This window comes from Arachis ipaensis, chromosome B1 (assembly GCF_059453495.1).
Source record: "Arachis ipaensis isolate K30076 ecotype BB chromosome B1, ASM5945349v1, whole genome shotgun sequence".
Taxonomy (NCBI): domain Eukaryota; kingdom Viridiplantae; phylum Streptophyta; class Magnoliopsida; order Fabales; family Fabaceae; genus Arachis; species Arachis ipaensis.
In genome coordinates this window covers 128612587-128635944 of record NC_142436.1, presented here as the reverse complement: position 1 = coordinate 128635944, position 23358 = coordinate 128612587, and the positions used below count along the sequence as shown (strand labels likewise).

Sequence of the window (23358 nt, the reverse complement as noted above, 5' to 3'; positions counted from 1 at the left end):
ATATAATATCTGATTTTTTTTATTTAAATAGTGTCAAACCATGAAGAATTTTATAAGCATGGAGGTGCCTGCCCCATTACTATCTCTACCTGTCAAGCTAATAATGCTTGGACTATAAGTCTACAAAAGATATGAAAGTAAACATGACAAAATTATTAATGCATGCGAGAATGATAAACTTAGCTAAAATTCTTTGATCTTTTGACACAACTTAAAAATTTACCGAGACATTCAATAGCCAAAAAGGTTCTAGTTAGATTTGTTGTTGTTTTTTTTTTTTTTTTATCTCAAGTTTAAACACTTATTTTTTTAATTGATTTCATCTTTCTCCTTAGTCCTTCCACTACTGATTGAGGTGTCCCCACGCAAGGGAGAGGTGTTGCATGAAGTATGGAAAAAGAAAGAATATCTCCTATCAACAAATCTTAAATACAAAGAAAGTGGAGATTTTATATACACAATTACACACATACTACCTAGATAGACAGACTTATTAACTATAAAGCATCACAACACACAAACAATGATCCAATACCATTTAGCCATAATGATTGATCATGTCACCAAAACTAAATAACGAAACAAATCTCCATATACATATCCCAATCCAATTCCATGCACTTTTCAACAATGCCACTCACAAACCAACTAATAATAAGAAGGAAAAAAAATTGATATGCACTTTACTTTTATAATAAAAGTCATTCATAAACAATGAGAAAAGCTAAAAATTTATTTATTTACAGGAACATATTCGTATACAAAAATAATAATAATTAAAATATAAATATGTATTTAAATTAGTTAAATATATCAAACGAAGTCAGAAGGCAATACCATAAAGCAAAGGAAACCCAGAATAGCAGTATATAACATTTATAACTAAATCAATGAATTGTGCATTGCATTTGTCAAAAGAAAGAAGACTAAAAGAGAGAGAGAGAGAGAGAGAGAGCAAGAAAACAATGATATATTTTCCGCTGATTTCGGCAATGTAGGACTCGTTAAAGAAGGCCGCAATTGGCGCAAACAAAAAACAAGAATGGCATATGAACTGCTGCTGCAAAGCTCTTTACTTCCAAAATGAAGCAACTTTAGCTCCTCATGGGCTGCGTGGTGGTCAAGCAAGGGGTGTCCGTCACACCGGCGGGGGACCACTCGGCGGAGGATGACAAGAGGAGGAACAACACTGACTCAGCGAGTCGGAAGAGCGAGTTGAGTGACTCCTCCAGCTTCAGGTTGGTCGGCAATTTGCAAAAGTACGTTGAAGGTGAGCAGGCGGCCGCCGGTTGGCCCGCTTGGCTTAGCTCCGTCGCCGCTGAGGCCATTCAGGGTTGGGTTCCCCTCCGTGCTGATGCATTTGAGAAGCTTGAGAAGGTTCCTTCCTACTTCTTCATCCCTCTCAGCCTATCATTCTTTTTATTTCTTTACTTGTTTAATTGGGCTGCATTGTCGAATTTATGACTTAATTGCTGGGAGCAAGTAGCATAACCATAATTCAATCTCTCATCTCATGTGTCAAATAATTTATTGTTCGAAAGAGAAAATTACTAAAGCACTTAGTATTTATATCTGATCTATGTTGCTTAAATAAAATCTTAAACATGAATTATCAATAGGATTATTTTATTAGCTAACACATAGTAATAGTTTATTACATTGGGAAAATCTTAACACTTGAACTTTGAATATCTGGGTTGTTTCGGAAAATGCTCCTTTTTCTGCCAATGCTGTAAGTATTCTGAAAATTGGCTTTCTTTTTGTAATGATAGATTGGGCAGGGTACATATAGTAGTGTTTTCAGAGCAAAGGAGCTTGAGACTGGGAAGATAGTGGCTCTGAAGAAGGTCAGGTTTGACAATTTCGAGCCAGAGAGCGTCCGGTTTATGGCGCGGGAGATAATGATTCTAAGAAGGCTTGATCATCCCAACATCATCAAATTGGAGGGCTTGATTACTTCCAGGTTGTCTTGTAGCATCTACCTTGTGTTTGAGTACATGCAACATGACATCACAGGGCTATTGTCTAGACCAGAAATCAAGTTTAATGAATCACAGGTATTTGTGTTAGTGCTAATTTCTGGAACTGAGTTCCAATTTGCTTCTTGTCTTTATTGAAAGGACACAATTTGTTGTTGTGCAGATTAAATGCTACATGAAACAGTTGTTATCTGGTCTTGAGCATTGTCACTCGAAGGGTGTGATGCACCGAGACATCAAGGGATCGAATCTTTTGGTGAATGATGAAGGCATATTGAAGGTGGCAGATTTTGGATTGGCAAACTGGTGCAATTCAGGAAACAACAAGCAGCCCCTCACAAGTCGTGTTGTCACCTTGTGGTACCGTCCGCCAGAACTCTTGCTCGGCTCGACAGATTATAGTCCATCTGTGGATCTCTGGAGTGTTGGCTGTGTATTTGCAGAGCTACTTATTGGAAAGCCTATACTTCAGGGAAGAACTGAGGTAGTAACCTTTTCAAAAAGTATGGAATTCTTTTCCTTCCTTGTTTAATATTTTGCCTGAGGATTCGCCTTTTGTGAGATGTATTAGAATTAGTCTGAAAGTTGAATGAAGGGGGAAAAACTAAACACATGTCATGAGCTCTATTCATTGTTTAGGCAAAAGGAATAAATTACTATATCCAATTTGCTTTCTAAATTTCAAAATTAATTCCATGTACTCGGTGAGTGGAATCAAATGAAATAGGTTGAGTTTTAACAAGGTTATGAATAATAAACTGAATTAACCGGGAATGGTAACTCCAAATTTTTTGCTTGACACTGCTTCTGAAACACATGTAAACTATTTCTTCTTTTTTTGTTTATGCAGGTTGAACAATTGCATAAAATCTTCAAGCTCTGCGGCTCTCCACCTGATGATTACTGGAAAAAGACCAAACTTCCTCATGCAACTTTGTTCAAGCCACAACAACCATACGATAGTAGCCTCTGGGAGACATTTAAAGATTTGCCTGCGACCAGCATAAATGTGCTACAAACGCTTCTTTCTGTCGAACCGAGCAAACGTGGGACTGCCACATCTGCTCTCTCATCAGAGGTTAATTTTCTATTGTGCCACTATGCATTGTTGAAGCATTGATTTTGGACTATGCAAGTTTTTCTGATAACAAAGTATCACTTTCAGTACTTCAAAACAAAACCATATGCATGTGATCCATCAAGCATGCCAATATACCCACCTAGCAAGGAGATTGACGCAAAGCACCAGGAGGAGTCAAAAAGGTGAAAATCATTTTAACTTTCTATTTATGCAGATTTATTGGCAAAGGCAGGCTAAAATTATCACACATCATCTGGTGTCTCTAGAAATAGGTTTGTGTGTCTTGAAATGTTGTTAAGATATGTTAATCCCTGGATTTTTCACTCCAACTTTTAACGGTACACCAAATTGACTCCGAAGGCTGTAGAAGTATAAAAAAGTATTTGGAACCTTTTTTTACAATACTGAGCATAACAAATTCATTCTTTTAAGTTTCAATTTTTCAAATATTAGTTGCAACGTTTTCATGGATTCATTTAGTGTTGAACATCCAGGAAAAAGATTAGCGGCCGAGCTTGTAGACCAGAATCACGAAAACCATCAAGAAAGCCACTAGCACTCAGTAAATTAGCCCCAGCTGAGGTCTCTCCTGCTTCCTCAACCTCTGCATCATTTTGTTCCTTATGAATATGCCAATCTTTTAATTATCATAATCAGAATCTTACTTTAGCTCTTATTCTTCTCCCATAGGATTTGACAAGTCAAATTCAAACTTCCCAAAGACAAAAAGTTGATGATAGCTCTTGCCAAGTCCTTAAAGAAGAGAACATTGACATAGATGAGGAGGCACCAAAGCTATCTAGTGATAAACCACTAGAACAAGATGGTTCCCATATGAAGGATGAAACAAAAGTAGATATTCCCTTTCCAGGACCATTGCAAGTTTCAAAATCAAGTGGCTTTGCATGGGCGAAAAGGCGTAAAGATGACACCTCAATTAGAGCACATTCTCGATCAATTTCAAGAGGGCACTTGTATAATTCCTTAGAAACTTCGACAGTAACTTCAAGGAATAATTCTGAATCCAGAAACTATGAAAACAAGGAATTCTGTGGAGGACGCTCCAACTCTAGGGGCCGTGATCTACTTGAAATTTCTAAGCTTGTAATGCAGAACCAGTGGAATAAGTTTGATCGTCCCGACTCATTTGATACTTCTGATGAGTACCATTCACAAGAACTATCTATGACACTTTATCACAGAGAAGACTCATTATCCAAGAGAAGTAACCTGGTAAGTTACTTTCAGTTTTCCAGCTTCATTGATAACATTATTCAATCTAAGGCATAGAATTATGTGACTGAGATATTACATTATCTTGTTCTGTTTTCATTGATAAGGTGATTTGTACTATCTGATCTATATGAAATTTGGAACTTGTAATGCTAGACGCTAGGAAATTATTTGACTTCAAAGAGAAATTTTGTTTTTCTCAAGAGCATAAATGGATCAAGCATTGTTTTGTTTTAGCTTTATACAATTTATGCATCCTTGCTGAGACTTTATTTTACTTCCTTCATTACAGAGTTCACAGGACCAAGGAGACACAGTTGATTTTTCAGGACCCTTAATATCTCAAATGCACACCGTCGATGAGATCTTAGAAAGACATGAGCGACACATACGGCGTACTGTCCGGCGATCGTGGTTTCAGAAAGGTATTACAGCAGTTTCAAGCTGATAGCTGATAGTTACAATACAAAACTGCAGTATGTTTTGTGTAGTTGTGCTTAGACTTGCTGAAATCATTAAATGAAGATAAAATGGTTGAGTGTGTTGCAGATAAGAAGAATGGGAAGTAAAGAAACTGCGTCGATATTCATGCATGAAGAATATAAAACCCTCGAGTGCTTCAAAAATGATAGAAGTTCTTCCAAGAGGGCCATCTCCTTTCTCTAAAGCACAATGCTGTGAGCTACAAGATTCAGCAGCATGAGTTTTTGCCTATAAACCGCGAAACTCAACAATATGAAGAATGTAGCCCTTTCAGCTTTGTATGTGCAGAAATCAGAAAGCCAGTGAAAAAAAGAATGAGAGAAGTTTTTTATCACATGAATCATCTATTTTTGGCCATAATATATTAAATTTATTTATGTATGATCTGAATTTCATCCCTTCCACTAGTTACTAATCCTTGTCTATTTGTAAGTATAGTCATTTTTTCACTGTGTTTTAGGCTTCAAAGGAATCAGATATAGTTTTTCGGAAAAGGGAAAAATGCATTCCTACTAAGCAGGTTCCAAATGCCTAATGTTTCTTTTGTTGTTCCAGAGTTCAAAGATCCAGGTAATGTCTTTTACTGAATAATCAATATATCCAATCCATGCACCCTAAGCAACCTAAAATGTTAACCAACTCAGTAGGTACTTAATAAGCCATGAGTGCTACAACTGTTGGCTTTTTAAAACTCGGTTTTCTTTTCTTAGCTTATTATGTATTGAGTTAATGTTCAAAAAACCAACATTAAATATAAGCCTAGAGATTTTTTGAATTAATACATGCAATTTTAAATTCTAAATACTACTTACTTTCTTTTTAGTTTAATATACAAGCTAAATTTATAATTATAAGTGACAAAATTGTAAACATCTCATAGGATTTATGACAGAGGCACAATTGATTTTCTCTCGCTATTTTATTTTATCAATATATTTCAAAAACAACTGGTTTTAGCGGTTTTTTTTTTGACATGGCCATGGGCCAGAGATCTGACCCGGCCGAACAACCAGAACCCGAAACACCCCCATAACCCGACCCCTTGGTGCCCGACCCTAATAGAACCTAAGTTCATCTTCTTCGATTGCACTCTGTCCGCGCTTGCCGTTGTCGCCGGAAGTTCTATCAACAGGCGAAAGACTTGATGCATGGATCTGAAGCCTGAAGCCTTCTTCCTCGATGTTGTCCTCAGTCCGAATCTGCAATATTTCCTTCTGGGTTCTTCCGTTGCCGCACTTCGCCACTAACGCCGGATGTTTGAAGCGCCTGGTGTTGGATCCGCCCTGAAGCTCCTGCAGCAGCGTTCGGATTCTCGGCCTTGTTGCTCCTTTGCCCCCAAGCCTGTCGCGAAGCATTAAGTCCCTCGGCGCCCCCACCTCGTTCCATTCTCCAATTTTCGAAAGCGTGATTGCGGGTGTCTTCGGTAGGCCGATGCAACTCTATGGGTCGTGACTGCTCTCCCCCTTCAGCTTGTTGCCTGTCACGGGTTTTCATTTCCACCCTCCCAGGTCATCTGATTGGAATCCTTACTGGTTGGTTGAAACTGAAACCTCGTTGACTTGATTTGGCGTCCATTGATCATGCTGAAGTATTGCAAAACCTGCTTCTATTCTGATTGTATTCCTGACTTGATTAGGAGGATCAAACGTCCACTGTCTCCTTAGTCCATTCACCGCTGCCATCCCTGCCAGTTGGTGAGCTAATTTGTTGCCTTCTCTTGAAGTCCAGGTAACTCCCACGTCCGGAGCCTCGTCCAGCATTTGGAGAATGTCCAGCATTTGGAGAATGTCTCTGATGATTGCATCCACTTCTGCTATTGGCATTCTAGTCTTAATAGCTTGAACCAGAGATAAGCGTCTGTTTCAATTATGCAATTCACTATTTGTAGATTTTTAATGAGAATGAGTGCCTCTATGTATACTTGAGCTTCTGCTGCTAATGCTGATGTTGTCCCAGTGATAATCTTTTCTTGACAGTTTCTAATAACGATTGCTGAAACTGCCATGCCTGTTTTTCTATGGAAAGCAGCGTCTGTATTTACCTTCAACCTGTTGTGTGACGGAGGCCTCCAGGTAATTCTCTTCCTCTCACCATTCCTGCCTTCTCTTAGTATTTTGTCTGTGCTGCATTCCGTTGTTGCATTGTGAACTGGTTTTAGCTTTGAACAATTATACACCTGAAAGTTGGACTTGGATCATCACACCCCTCTAAGCCCTCTTTATATTATGTTCGGTCCAAAACATAAGGGACATTATTTTACTTTAGGCATTATTGGCCCAACAAAAGTTTGTTGGATATTTTCTATATTATTTCAAGAAGTTTAATCTGAATCCTATCTTTTAAAATATATGTTGTAATTAACATACTACTTAAAAGTACTTGGATTTTTTTCTAAAGTAAAAATAAAAAAATAAATATAATTTAACTGTTGTCAAAAATTTGTTTTTATTTTTCCTCTCCGTACATCCTTTCATTCGCAACCAGTACCTTTCTTCCACCACCATGAGAGGTGGCTTTGTCCGTGGAGGACATTCACGGTCCCATGACCCACGAGATATGGAACCGCGAGATGCAGAGCTCCGTTAGAGATATGGAAAGAAGGTCCGCAAGATTGGAGAAAGTGAGGCTTTCTCAGGAGAGATATCCTTAGTGCCGAGAGAGGAAGATTGGATGATTGGAGAGCTAGAGAGTGGAGTGGAAGGCCGAGCAACAACAAGATCCTTCAGAGATGCAGTGAAGGGGGGAGAAGACCAGTGGGAGAGATTGAAGATGATAGCTTTTCCTCTTCAGACGAAGAACTTGGAGAGAAGACAGAAGAGATGGAAAAAGACCAAACCAACGATAGCAGCAATGGAAAGAAAAGCCATGAGCCCTCTCCTGAAATACGAGTAGAGAAGGTAAATGGTATTTATAATTTTATTATTAATGATGCTGGACTTAAATCACTGAGACATCAATGGTGGGATACATTGATTGTCAAATTGCTTGGAAGAAAAATTTCATTGCCAGTACTAAGCAGGCGATTAGAGGCTATGTGGGGAAAACAGGGCTCTATTGAGGTGATGGATCTTGGCAACGAATTTTTTATTATGAAATTCTTCTCACAAGAGGATTTAGATTTTGCCCTGACAGGTGGTCCATGGAAAATCTTTGATCATTATCTAGCCATTAGGTTTTGGAAACCAAACTTTAACCCAATGAAAGCAACCATAGATAGTATAGCTGCATGGGTTAGGCTTCCAGGTTTGGCTATTGAATATTATGAAGAGGAGATGCTGAAAAGAATTGGCAACATTCTAGGAAAAACTATGAGAGTGGACACAAATACAGCAGATAAGAGCAGAGGCAAATTTGCAAGACTTTGTGTTGAACTTCATCTGACAGAACCCCTTGTCTTACAATATTCTATTAATGGAATCAGATATTTGGTTGAATATGAAGGTCTCCACAGCATCTGTTTTCAATGTGGATTAGTAGGACATGATAGTAATAGCTGCTCCGGAAAGTTGTTGCGAACGAAGCCTCAGGGGCAGTAGCCATGGCGGAAAAGGAGTCGGATGTTGGAGAGAAGCAGGTTCCACAAAATGACAAAAATGAAGAGGGTAATAATGGAAAAAACAATAATAATAAAGGTAAAAAGGTAATGGAAGAGGAAGACAGTGCGTACGGACCATGGATGATGGTTCAGAGGACAAATCGTGGCAAAAAAGCAGGAAAAGTCCAGCCTGGAGAAGGTAGTGGAGGTGCCCAAAATGCAATTTTGAAGATTCAGAATCAAGAAAAAGGTACTAGGTTTGCTATTCTCAGTGTTGCAGAAGAAGAGAATCATATCATTGAAGAAGGTTCTATACTACATCAGCAATCTATGGAGAAGGACACTAACTTCAGTAAAGGAAAATAGCCCAACACATCAATTGATAAAAAACAAAGCAGAAAGAAAAATGCTACTAATGTGGTTAATCCAAAGAACAAAACCAGTTCTCCCCAGCCTAATAAAACCCAGCCCACTAACCCGCAACCAAAACAGGTAGAGACAAGTATTCCACAGCCCAACCCAAGTCCAATCCCTAAGATACCAAATTTGAACAAGACTGAAATCCAAATTGGGGCTAGCAAAACACAAAATGAATCCCAACAGACCAAATCCAACGAAGCACCCAGTGACCAAAACATGAACCCCACAAATAAGAATAACAGTAGCAAACCTAGAAACACCCAGCAGAGCAACAAACCCCCAACTACCATCGGAGAGAAAGGCCAAGATGGGTCATTGGTAGAAGAATTTGTCCCAGAAACTATAATGTCAGATGAGCATATGGATGACATTGAAGGGCCTGAACCAGAGTCACCGGACCTGAATCCGGTCAACACAGTGACAATGGTTGAAGTCATGGAACTATATGAGGAACAGAGACACCATCAAAACCAATCTGGAGAGAATCAGGTGCGAGAAGGGTATGGAATACCACAAAGAAATGAATCAGATACAATCATCTATGACGAAGAGGAGGCCATGAATATGGCGGAATAGTTTCTCCCTGTTTTATTTTGTCTTTATGAATATTATGGCTTGGAATTGTAGAGGGGCGGCTGGGAAGCCTTTTGGCCGTACCCTGACTGATTATTTGAAGGTGTATAGAACGGACATTGTGATTCTGCTGGAGACTAGATGCAGTGGTGATAAGGCCAGAAATGTGATTAGAAAGCTGGGTTTTAATTACTATCATATTGAGGAGGCTGTCAGCTTCAGTGGGGGGATATGGATTATGTGGAATGATGTGGACATCAATATTTTTGTGTTAGTGTCTAAAGCTCAGCATGTGCATTTGGGAATTAAAAGAGGTATACAGGAAGAGTGGCTTCTTACGGCAGTGTATGCAAGCCCACAAGAAGGTAGAAGAAGAGAGTTATGGCATGATCTAAGGAATCTTCAACAGAACATAAGGCAAGGTTGGTTAGTAATCGGAGACTTCAATGACATTGCTGACCCTTCCGAAAAGAAAGGTGGAGGAAGAGTGGATATAGGAGCTTGTCGAAGATTTAGAAAATGGATTGATGATTGCTCGCTTCTTGACCTTGGAGCTGTTGGAAACCGTTTCACGTGGAGAGGCCCAAAGTGGGAGAATTTAGATAGAATTTTCAAGCGTTTGGATAGAGCAATGCCGAATGTGACCTGGAGGACCAGGTTCCCAGAGACTCGAGTGGAAGTCTTGGCAAGGATTAATTCTGATCATCATCCCTTATATGTGACTATGCTGCCATGTACTCAGAAAATTCAAAACAAACCCTTCAGATATGAAGCAATGTGGGAATTACATCTTGAATTCAATGACTTTGTCAGAGGACACTGGAAAAATAGCATCAACCTGAATCAATCTCTGAACCAATTTAGAAAAGAGATCATCAAGTGGAATAGAGATACATTCGGCCATATTGGAAAGAAGAAGAGAATTCTAATGAGAAGGATATAAGGAATACAAAGAGCAGGTAACTATGGAAACAATCCTTTTCTGGAGGAGCTTGAAATCAATTTGAGAAAGGAGCTGGAGGATATCCTTGATAAAGAGGAGATAATGTGGATGCAAAAAGCTAGGGACCAGTGGGTGATAGAAGGTGACCGAAATACTAAGTATTATCATGCTCGAACCATCATTCGTAGAAGGAGGAACAAAATCTTAAAATTGAAGAGCTCTGAAGGGAGGTGGATTGAGGACCACGAGGAGTTGGCAAGCCATGTTATATCCTTCTTCAAAATCTTGTATGCAGATGATAACGAAGGGCCACTCTTCTTATATGATGTAAGGCCTTATCCCTCTTTAGACGAGAACATCAAGAAGAATCTGAGGAAGATGCCTACAGAAAGAGAGATCAAAGAAGCACTTTTCAAGATTGGGTCTACGAAAGCTCCAGGCCCAGACGGTTTTCCTGCTAGATTTTTCAAACAACATTGGGAGATGGTGGAAGAGAGTTTTATCAGTATGGTGAAACAAAAGTGGGCGGATCCTAGCTTGATGAATGATATCAACTCCACCCTTATCACGCTCATTCCCAAGGTGAAATTTCCAGATTCTATTACTCAGTTTAGACCTATCTCCTTATGCAACGTTAGTTATAAGTGCATCGCGAAGATCATTGTAGAAAGACTCAAGCCTGCTATGTTGAATAGAATTGCTCCATTTCAATCTAGTTTTGTTCCGGGCAGGAAAATATATGATAACATTCTTATAGCTAAAGAGTTAGCTCATTCGATGAAGAAAATAAAAGGCAGAAAGGGAGTAATGGCAATAAAGTTTGATTTTGAAAAGGCATACGATCGCCTCAGATGGGATTTCCTCAAAAATTGTCTTCTAGATTTCAACCTGGGAGAGCAATTTATTCACCTTGTCATGGCATGTGTCTCCTCTGTACAATATAATGTTCTATGGAATGGGGGAAAAACTGAGGACTTCCATCCAACCAGAGGGCTAAGATAAGGGGATCCCATCTCACCATACCTCTTCGTCATAGCAATTGATAGACTGTCACATATTATAGAGGATAGTGTGGAGGCAGGAAGATGGACCCCGATGAAAGTTGGGCGCACGGGACCATCAATCTCTCACCTTTTATTTGCCAACGACTTGCTTGTCTTTGGAGAAGCTTGTATAGGCCAAATGGAGGAAATCAAGAGATGTATGGATCGATTTTGCTTTGTCTCTGGCTTGAAAATAAGTAGTATTAAAACCATCGTTACCTTTTCTAACAATACGGGAAGGGAAGATAGAGAAGCCATCTTAAATGTTTGTCATTTTCAAGAGAAACCGGTCTTGGGGAGATACTTAGGAGCCCTCATTAGTAACCATAGAAAGGGAAAAGAAAAATTTAAAAATGTCTTCGACAGAATGGAGAGCAAATTAAAGGGATGGAAGACCCAGTGCTTGTCTCTTGCAGGGAGAATCACTCTAGCCAAGACAGTTTTGAGTCCGCTTGCAAATTTTGATATGCAACACTCGAAACTACCAAAGGGGATATGCAACCAACTAGAAAAATTCCAAAGAAAATTCATCTGGGGTGATTCTGAAGGACAGAAGAGAATCCATTACATTGGCTGGAGTACACTTTGCAAGCCGAAGATCCAGGGCGGAATAGGAATGAGGAACCTTCAGGCTGTTAATGAATCATTCCTTATGAAGATCATTTGGAGGCTTATCACAGAATCAGACTCACTATGGGCAAGAGTTTTCATTAGCAAGTATATAGAAGGAAGGGAAGGAACAGAAGGGCTGAGTAGAAGGGCAAATGATTCCACCCTCTGGAAAGAATTAGTGAGATTATGGCCACAGGTAGAAAAGTATTGTAGGTATGTGATTGGAGACGGGAGAAATGCACTTTTTTGGAAGGATAAATGGGTGCCGAATTATGATAGACTTGATAGAGCTGCCATCAATCCAATTCCCAGTTCTAGAAAAGATGATTTGGTTGTGGACTATGTGAATGACAAGGGTGAATGAAATATTGTGGATATTCAGAAGTTTCTGCCTGAGCACATCATAAACATCATTAAATCCATCCCTCCCCCAAAGAAAGATTTGCAAGATTCAATTTGTTGGGGATTAACTATTGATGGATGTTACACTGTTGCATCTGCTTATAAAGAACTTACCAAGACAACAAATATTGAGTGCACGTCCAAATGGATGTCAATTTGGAAGTGGAAGGGCCAGAGAGAATAAAAATTTTCATGTGGCAGGTTTCTCATGGAAGAATTCTGACAGCAAGTAGAAGAGCCAGAATGCTAAGGACAAATCCAAATTGCCATTGCTGTACTGGACACCCTGAAACAACACTCCATGTTTTGAGAGATTGTCCGAGAGCCTCAAGAATTTGGACTCAACTCTTAAACCCAGCTGCGGTTGCGGTCTTCTTTGGTTTAGACTTAGAAGGGTGGATCAATTTCAATCTTAAAAATGATCTTGGGAAGCACTCCCCGTTGGATTGGAAGGATGAGTTTTTTGTAGCTAACTGGTTGATTTGGAAGTGGAGAAATCAAGAGATATTCTCACCACCGTTCATAAGGCCCAAGAACACCAATGTAGTGATTAGGAACACAGTCCAAAATTTCAAGGAAGCTCATCAAAGAAAACAGCAAGGGATGAAAGGGAGAAGATCACAGTCTCAACAGTATATTCATTGGAGTATACCTCCCAAGGGATGGGTAAAGGTGAATACTGATGGAGCTGTAGGAGACAACGGGACAAAAGCAGGTGTGGAGGTCTCCTCAGAACTCATGAGGGAGAGTGGCTGGCGGGATTTCAATCTAATCTCGGATGTTGTTCGATTTTGGAAGCAGAATTGTGGGGAGCCTACCATGGGATGAGAATGGCGTGGGAATTAGGCATGAGAAGGCTTATAGTGGAAGTGGATTCAACTTAAGCCTATGACATTTTGAATCAGAAGTTTCAATCGCAAAAGACCAGTGCCCTTTTAAGAAATATACAGGACATGATAAATAGACCATGGGAGCTTGCTTTCAATCACACCCTCCGTGAAGGCAATGAATGTGCTGATTGGCTTGCCAAAAGGAGCCTAGGAAAGCAATCTGCTTTTATCTTCTTAGATTCTCCACCAAGTGATCTCGTCAGGGTCATAGATAGTGAGAAAAAAAGGGAATTAGTTTCCTATCCTTTAGAGAGTAGTTAGTGTTAGTTCTTTTGGGCCTTGGCCCCTTAATTTCACCGAAAAAAAATAAAAAAATAATTAATTCTCCAAATCTCATTTTTTTTAACTTTAATTTTTTAAATATGATCTTTTTGGGATGTAGGGCAAGTTTGCCGTACCTAACTCAAATTTTGAAACTTCACAACGGACAATAACAACTATTATCATTGTCTAAAAGTCATGTTTGTTGTTTATGTATTTTTTGTACTCCTATGTATTTTTGGAAATCATGATAATGACTTAAAAATTTGAGTTTCGTTGGTTTTGAAAAAAATTCGGGTGCAGTTCATCAAAAGTAAGCAAACTCTATAAAATTAATGGAGTTTGTCTGAGTCCGCTGAAGTACGGCGAACTTATCTTAAATCTAAAAAAAATCATATCTGATAAATTAAAATTAAAAAGTAAGGTTTTAAAAAATAATTAATTTTTTTATTTTATTTTAAAAAAAATCCTAAAGTACTTGGACCTTTGATAATGAAATTCAGTTTTTTCTATTGAGAAAAAAGTGGCGCAAAATCTGAGCAAACATTCACTCCCTGACTAGAAAGGAAAAAAAAAAAGCAACCTTTTTCTTTTCTCAAATCATCATTTTATTTTCATTGGGAATATTTTTATTTTCTCAAGCAAGTTGAATGTCTCCTATGTCCTATGATATGTGACTTTTTTTTTTTTTTGTATATAGAAGTAAGAGTAGTGATATATCTTAATATTATAATTTTGTTAATTTTTGGTATTTTTCAAAAGTGTGGAAGATACACAAATCAGAGGGTTCGATTTCTATACTTCAAATTTTTTAAAATTTTTTTAAAAGAAATCCTTCGGTCCGATTTCTGTATTCTCACAAATTCTTCGTTCGATTTCTGTGCTTTTCACAAATCGGACGGTCCGATTTTTATTTATCTAATTAAACGGTTCTATATTTAAGAATAACACCCTATCAACCCACATTTTAAAAAAAACATCGTTGCTACTCCAATATCAAAAACAAAATCTAATGATATGTTGATAAAAAATTTGGGTAAATTTTAAAAGTTAAAATAGCATTTATGATAGAGGAAGGTACTTTGTCATGTAATCATATTTTCGAATAACTAATACATTTCTAAAAGAGAGACCGTATAAACTTACGGAAACATTTTAAGTGCACCGGAGAGTGTCGGTGCACCAATTATTTTAACCGTTAATTTTAAATAATATATATTATATATATTTTTTATAATTCAAATTAACGGTTAAAACTATTGGAACACCGGTACTCCCAGTGCAGTTGAAATCTTTCCTAAACTTACAACGAACACGGGGCAGGCAATCAAGAGTTAACGTTTCATATTCCCCTCCCTCCCTCACCACAAATATTAATTCCATATAACTTGGAAGGATAAACTAGACAGAACTATTAAAAAATCATAGCATGATGTTATTCTAGAAACCTGGAAGAATTTGCATAGATACAACATAAAATAAATAAATAAATAAGTGAAAATTGGAAAATAAATAACTTTTGACATACTCTTTTAATTGGTTGAACATAATAACTTTGAGCATTAAATTCCAGACTAGAAGCTGCCTTATACAAAAGCAATAAGTTGAACATAATAATTACTATATAGAAGTAAATGTCATCACTTGCATAACACTTTCTTTTCTATGGCGCCATATCATTCCTTCAACTCACTTTCATGCATTCAACACCAAGGCAATGCTCAATCTTATAAAAGTACTAACATTAATATCATGACATCTTTGAATGTTGTCAATTGTTAACAAATTAGAATAAGAACAACCATATGATTAGAACATAACATATGAATTCTCTCTCATTTATAATGAAGAAGAAAAACCATAAACAACAAGAGACATTATAATACTTGTTTTACGTAATACTTTACATATATTAGTATATTATATAATATTAGTAACAAATTTTATGAAAAAAACGTTAATATTAAACATGATTATGACAAAGATAATATTTATATATTATTAAAGTTAGAATGTGTATTAATATTTTAAATTTATTTACCGATGATAAGCGTAAGTTCTAGAGTCAAAAGTATTTTATTTTTGTTTTTTAATTTTCTTTTTTTTCTTAATTATTTCATTTAATGAAATTTTTTAATTTATCGAAATTTATCCTTTTTAAGGTATATAAATAATAATTTTGATATTCTTTTATGAATCCAACCTTTCTTTTATTTTTTTTAATTATATAATAAGTGTTCTTATTCAATTTTTTTTGTCCTAGTTAGGATTATCTTTACACAATTATTTACAATGCATTATATTCATCATATGTTTCATCTCGAATTATTTTCGTCAACTCAGATGCTAATTATATTTGAATATGATAAATTATGTCTATTTAAGTTAGATATGTAATATTTAAGTTTTTTAAAAAAATTTATTTTATTTTTTTACCATTTATGAGTTTTTTTCATCAAGTTCAAATATATCCAAGTAATTAAGTTAAAAAATAATGCTAATATGATAGTATGTCATATAATTTTATAAAAATACTATTTGTACACTAAAATCAGCCACCAATGTATTTGTGTATAAATATATGTGTAGTTTAATTTATTTTCAATGTGTATTTATATTCCAACATGTATTTTATATTGGTGGCTGACTTTAGTGGCTGGTTTTAGTGTACATGTAACATTATTCATAATTTTAATATACTTTCAAGCTATCAATACTTAAAAAATGAATTCTTTAAAATAATAATAGTATTTCTTTGTTAATAATGCTAAATGTGTATAAAAAAATACTTTAAATATATGTTTTACATAATACATTAATATATTAATATATTATATAATATTAGTAACAAATATTACAGAAGAAACATAAATATTAATACATGATTCTGAAAAAAATAATATTTATATATTATTAAAGTTAGAATGTGTATAAAGATTTTAAATCACTTAAATGGTAGGAACGTATCTGATTTTATTATTTGAAAAAACATAATATTCTAATTTATTATAAATTATAATAAACATAAATTATTCAAATTATACATGCATGCATGTACATAATTTGCTAAGCAATTGGTTATTCCCTTCACCCTGTCATTAAAAGCCTAACTAGCAAGGTTCTTCCCAGCCCCAAGCCCACCCAACCCCAAACAGAAGCAATAAAAAGGAAAGGCTTAACCATTTGTTGTTTGTGCCTATCTATTAGAATACTGGACAACCGTCAACTACAATTCCTGGTGCAGTTGGGCAAGTAGCCAATGAACAATAGTCAAGCTCAGATCCCCACCATTTTAGGTTATGGCCTGCATTCTGCAGGGCAAAGAAGATGAAAGCAGTGCCTGCGTCCAGTGCTGCAGATAGAACATAGTTGTACTTTTGCCACCATCGTTTGTGATTAGCCAGCTTGAAATGTTGGTGGCAGTTGCGGGTGGCATCCCTGAAAAGCCAAAAGATATAACCGGGATGTTTATTCTTGTTAGGGAAGATTTTGCTTAACACCCAACTAAGATAATGGATTGAACAAAATAAGATTAAATTATATTGCAGAACACAACTAATAGCACTATTTTTATCAATCTGAAAACAGAGAAAAATCAAGGTAGATGACTATTGAGAACTTACCATAGAGTGCATCACCCTTTTCAGCATGTGTAAATTCTGAGGGAGGACCTGTGATGGGATGCAGTGTCACTGGACCGCCGCGAATATTCTGAACCAATCAGAATCACAGATCTCATTACACATATATCATAAGAGCCAAGTAGTAACCAACAACACTAGCAAACTCAAACAATTCATTCAAGGCACTAAGTATGTGATCTTAATTAATTAATTGAGCATTAGGAAAATGGTTTGGACATATGGCTATACAACATCAATTACTATAATCATTTCTCTCCCTTTTCCTAAAGATCTTTCAATAAAATTTTGACCACTAAGGTATTTAAAACATAACACACATAACATAATCATCCTTAAAGCCAAGAGTTCCAACACCAACCTGATACTTCATAAGCTTCTCAGCATGCTCTCTTTCTTCTTCACTTGATTCCTTAAAGAACTTGCAATTTTCAACAAAATACAATACACTCAAATTTAAATCTCATTTGAGAAACGGAAGAAGTGAATTCACAGATGTATGTTACTTACTTTGCTAATTCTTTGAGAGCAATGTCATCTCTGTCAGAAGGATGTTTTTGCTGTTCCTGTAACATCAAATGTTTCTTTGGCTCGTCAGAACTACGCTGATGAATCTGAATCCGCTATTAACGAGCAGATTAAGTAAGAATTCTCATGATTTCTCACTTTTATCTTGTTTTCTATATAGAATTATAGATCTTCTATATTTTTAGAATTTGTATGGTTATCATAGTTTGATGTTGTTATTAATTATTTTTATGGTGAGATGATTTATTTGGTGTAAGAATGCAGCGTGGAGTACAAGGCTTCCTATGTATACCACCCTGTTTGCATAGTAAGTAACATACATCTGTGAATTCACTTCTTCCGTTTCTCAAATGGAATTTAAAAGAGCATTGCAACTTTTGTTTTTTTGATCAATGTCTTTGTTGCCATCACAACATGAAACTAGAGATTCCATCAGTGTATTACCTATTAAGGATAGTTATTTTATTAAAGGAAAAAGGTAGTTGATTTTCTTAGCGGAAAAAGAAAAGGAATAATAAAAAGTAACTTTCGTGATAAGAATGAGTGTGGAAAAGGGAATTATGCATTTTGAGAATGGGAAAGTATTTTTATAAGGAGCGCGCAGAGGCAGAGACAGTTCCATACTTCCATGTATCTCGGAAGTACGACAAAAAAAACACATCAATTCTCTCCCTCACTCTCTGACTCTCACTGACTGCTTATCTCTTTGCCTTCCTCCTCTCTCCAATGGCGACCAATAACCACGCCGATGACCCCACGGACACCGAGAAGGCCACCAACTGAGGAGACCCTCCGTACTAAAGATGCCCCATCGAGGAGGTGGCTCTTGTGATGCCGGAGACCGACGACCCTTCTCTTCCGGTGATGACTTTCAGAGCCTGGTTTTTTGGATAACCTCATGCGTGCTCCTCATCTTCCTCAACACCTTCTTCACCTTCAGGACTCAGCCTCTTACCATCTCCGCCATCCTCATGCAAATCCTTGTTCTTCCCATAGGAAGGTTCATGGCTGCCACTCTCCCCACAGACCACTACAACTTTTTTGGCTGGCGCTTCTCCTTGAATCCTGGCCCTTTCAACATGAAGGAATACGTTATCATCACCATCTTCGCCAACTGTGGTGTTTCCACTGGTGGTGGAGATGCTTACTCCATTAGTGCCATCACTGTTATAAAGGCTTATTACAAACAATCATTGACCTTTCTCTGTGCTCTCCTCAGATTGTCTTAACTACCCAGGTTTTTAATCTTTTCCTTGTTCTTCATTGTCAATCACTGGAGCTCTTACTTGCTCATTTTTGTTTGAATGGAGATGCCAGGATGTAATCCTAATTGTTTTTCTTCTTTTTCTTTGTTTTGTTTTGTTTTGTCTTTTCCCCTTATATAAATGAAATCTGTCTTCAAAATCTGTCGTTATTTATATACACAATCCTATCTTCAAATTGCTGGTTTTTTTTAATAGATGCAAAAAGTGTGACAGATTAGTCGAATTTTCAACAGTAAAAGTCCTTCTCTTTTGGATTTATTATTATTATTATTATTATTATTATTATTATTATTATTATTATTATATCTTTGAAGCAAATATTCTGGTCTTATTTGTCTCAATCTGCTGTGGAAAGTTTTTCTTTTTAAAAAGTGAAAAATGTTCTGAATTGGGTTGCAGGTATTGTTGGGGTATGGATGGGCTGGGATTTTGAGGAGGTATCTGGTTGATCCTGTTGATATGTGGTGGCCATCAAACTTTGCTCAAGTCTCTCTCTTTAGGTTCATTTCTTGCTCTCTTTCTTTTTTCCTTCCTTCCATGTTACGGTTTCATAAGGACCTTGGTAGTGTGCTAATATTTTCTATTTAATATTCACTACGAATTCCCCAATTTACAAAACCATGGACCACCCTTTGATCGAGGAAAAACTCCACAGAAATTTGCATTTCTTCTATTTATTGTTATTACTACTATTTGTCTATTTGGTCATTATGTAGATGTTACTAATTTATTTATTACTGGTATAACAGATATTTTTTAAAGAAAGATGAACGGTTACTTTTTGGATTCAACTAACATTGGTCAATTTTTATATACAAAAGTATATAAATGTTTAAAATTCGGTTAGAGAGCCAATAAAATATTTATACAATATGTACAATGGACTATTTATTTAAGTTGAATTTAAAATTAAAAATAAATAATAATTAATTAATTTAATTATCATTTAATTTTAATTATAAAAATATTCCTATTATACATATTGTACACCAATTATATTAGCTTTCCATATTTTTTTAAACATTTATGTCTCTAGAACAAAATATGAATAAATAAAACTTTTAGATAAACGAAAAAAAAGAGAAGATATTGTGGGTAACTACATTTATGGAAAGTGAATTAAAAAAAAAAAAAAAAACAAAACGCATTAGATGCAACATAAGAAATATCAATACTCACGTTTAGGAGTAAGATACAATGGAATTGTAGTAGCACCCCATGTGTGCCAATAACCAATAATACCCGTCAATAAGTGATGTAAGAGTTCACCGTTAAAGGAGAGTCTGCGTTTCTAGTGAAATGGTTACTGTACCCATGTTTGGGGTACAATTTATATTTATCCAAATTATTTATGCTAAAATTTGTTTTTCATGGGATGGGTTTTTGGAAGAATGAAATTTGGGGCTAAACAGCAGAAAATAAGGACCACATCATTATTGTTACTTAAAAAAAGACCAACCATTATAAACAATGATTCTAGCAAAAAAAAACAACTGTTATTTCAGGCCCTCAAAATTGAAAATAAAAATTAGATGCATTTCTATTATTATTATAAAGAGTTTTCAAGTGTGAGATTTTTAAATGGTTTTGTTAGGTTGGAATGACTTTCACAAAAAAAAATTATTAGTAGAATCATAATATCATAAAGTTATGTTTGATAACTAATAATTTTCTTTAACAACATAAAAAATTACTATTTAAATTAAAATACACTACATTGTCAAATTATCCACCTAAATTTTAATATTAGAATAACTATCCGTACACTTAGTAAAATAAATATTCGATATATCCATTATTCACATTGTTTAGTATTTTTATTGTCTATCTATATTTTTCCATATCATAATCATAAAGTAAAACTAAAAACTAATACCAATGTAAAAACATATTTTTTTTAATTTTTTAGTGAATAACTAGAGAAATATGCATTTTAGAATAAAGCTATTACACCTAATATAATTTAGTAATTTGGACGAATAAAACTATTTTTGCATTCTATTTTAATGATTTCATATCATTTAATTACTTATGTGTATCTTTTATCAGGATTTTTTATTTAAATGAATATAAAAAAATAAATTTTTATTTTAACAATTTAATTATAACTATTAATCTTATTGTAATTTGCTTGTGTTTATAATTGAATGATTAATTTACAATTTTTTTTTCATTATTTCACAAAATAAAAAGTCTTATTATTTGAAAATTTTTTTGGTGATTAATATTAGGCAGATCTAAATATCTCGTGGGCATGTTATTTTTTGAAGGGCAATGATTCAAGGAGAAGCGTCAATCAAGAAAGTTGTAGTGGTCTGTGGGGAGAGTGGCAGCCATGAACCTTCCTATGAGAAGAACAAGAATTTGCATGAGGATGGCGGAGATGGTGAGAGGCCGAGTCCTGAAGGTGAAGAAGGTGTTGAGGAAGATGAGGAGCACGCATGAGGTTATCCAAAAAACCAGGCTTTGAAAGTCGTCGCCGGAAGAGAAGGGTCGTCGGTCTCCGGCAACACAAGAGCCACCTCCTCGATGGGGGATCTTTCGTACGGAGGGTCTCCTCCGTTGGCGGCCTTCTCGGTGTCGGTGGGGTCATCGGCGTGGTTTTTGGTGGCCATTGGAGAAAGGAGAAAGGCAAAGAGATAAGCAGTCAGTGAGAGTGAGAGAGTGAGAGCAAGAGAGAGTTTATGTGTTTTTTTTGTCGTACTTCCTAGATACACGGAACTGTCTATGCCTCTGTGCGCTCCTTATAAAAATACTTCCACATTCCCAAAATGCCCCTATACATTTTTTTACATATAAAATTACCCGTAATTAATTAGAATAATTAAAAAGTGTTTGTGAACATTAAATAGAATAGATTTTTCTATGTAATGATTTATGAGTTTAATTTTATAATTATGTTAGTGGTATATTAAAAATTAACTATTAAATTAGTCATTTCTATATGAAATATAAAATACATATTAAAGCCAATGAGTAATAGCTCAAATGGCATAGTCTCCCCATACTCAATTAAGAGATTGCGGGTTCGAATCTCTTATTTTTAGTAAAAAAATAAAATAAAATAAAATACATATTAAAAATAAATAAAATAATATATATATTAATATAAAAATACATTATAGCTAATTTTTGTATGCACATAATATTTTTATTAATTTTGATATATTATAAAAAATTTTACATAATTATTTAATTATATTTATTTTTTGATAACTGTTCACACATTTATTATAAAGGATAATTATTTTTTTTAGCATAAGTGTGTAATATTATGTAATTGAATGCATATATTTTATAGAGACGATACATCAAAATTAAATTTATAATCTTTTAGTAAAAAATATTTATAATAATATAATATAATAAATTTAATTTGATGCAGAGTCAATATAAAATACATGCATTTTATTACATAATATTATATCAACAAAAATAATTATATAATTAACAATAATGCTAAAGAACTAAAATGGTTTTAGCCAAAAACTAGCCAAATACATATAGGTGAAACCAAAACCTCTACGTGGATGGTGTTTATGTTAGGCATTAGGATGTTTCTTTTCTTTATAAATTGGATGGTTCTAAATCTATTTTTTTATTTATCATATTTTAGGCATTTGGAGAGGAAATGAGGCTGAAGAGACGGAAGCTAATTGAATCAGTTTCTGTGATTCACGTTGCAATGATACTGAACGTATCTCCTCCTAATTTGATTGTGGTGAAACATTTAATAACCGATATTTTAAATCATAAATAAATAAAACTAATTACTATATTTATAATTAATTAAATTATTCCATTCTTGACTGATTTGGAGTTGGCTCTATATACTTTTTCTATAATTAAATTATTGTGTAAAATAATTTATATTATTAATATATTAAAATTAAACATTAATATAATTGTTATTTAATTCTTTTATTTAATTTTTAAAATATTTTATATAATTATTTAATTAAAATAATTAATAATGTACAATTAATCCATATTATAGTGTACTTAAATGGAAATAAGTCAAATAACAAAATAAGAATGTGGTATGACTAGCCTGGAAATTAGGGAAAGACTTTAAATTATAACTAGCCACTAATTCCAGTCGAAATGCCTCGTCGGGCGAGTGAGTAGAAGAGGGTCACACACTTCTCCTTCCGTTCTCAGTTAAAGGGAGTGTGCAATGTCATAGAAGTGGGACCCGCAACTGACGTACGAAAATTCTCTCCGTGCCATGTCGGCACAATGTAACGGTTGCTCACTTGTTCGTGTTGCCTGCATGATAAACTTCGTCACTAACTACTTAACATGAAATTAATATCGGTTGTCACTTTTTTATTTTTTTCTATTTTCAATCTAGCAAGTTGAGTTTGATGGCTGCTATAATCACAATTTCGATTTATAGGTGAAAAACTCAACCTGTTTAATTGAAAATAGAAACATAAAAAAAAATTGGTAATAAAGCCCCAAAACTT

General features: G+C 35.2%; 2 protein-coding genes across 2 annotated transcripts; both read left to right on the top strand.

The window, feature by feature from the left end:
- Nucleotides 1-830: 830 nt before the first annotated feature.
- On the top strand, nucleotides 831-5264 carry LOC107633955 (protein IMPAIRED IN BABA-INDUCED STERILITY 1). The gene is made up of 9 exons (XM_016337546.3): nucleotides 831-1377; nucleotides 1773-2057; nucleotides 2143-2463; nucleotides 2830-3057; nucleotides 3145-3242; nucleotides 3555-3642; nucleotides 3751-4293; nucleotides 4586-4718; nucleotides 4843-5264. Exons 1-9 carry the CDS (start codon nucleotides 1105-1107, stop codon nucleotides 4860-4862), a joined length of 1989 nt encoding a protein of 662 aa, XP_016193032.3. The 5' UTR covers nucleotides 831-1104; the 3' UTR covers nucleotides 4863-5264.
- A 142-nt stretch (nucleotides 5265-5406) lies between these two features.
- Nucleotides 5407-21720, top strand: LOC107619234 (uncharacterized). Its single transcript, XM_088501726.1, has 4 exons — nucleotides 5407-6308; nucleotides 6413-6848; nucleotides 19289-19389; nucleotides 21160-21720. The coding sequence occupies exons 2-4, from the start codon at nucleotides 6780-6782 to the stop codon at nucleotides 21332-21334; spliced, it is 345 nt and encodes a 114-aa protein (XP_088357852.1). The 5' UTR covers nucleotides 5407-6308; nucleotides 6413-6779; the 3' UTR covers nucleotides 21335-21720.
- The last annotated feature ends 1638 nt before the right edge of the window (nucleotides 21721-23358 follow it).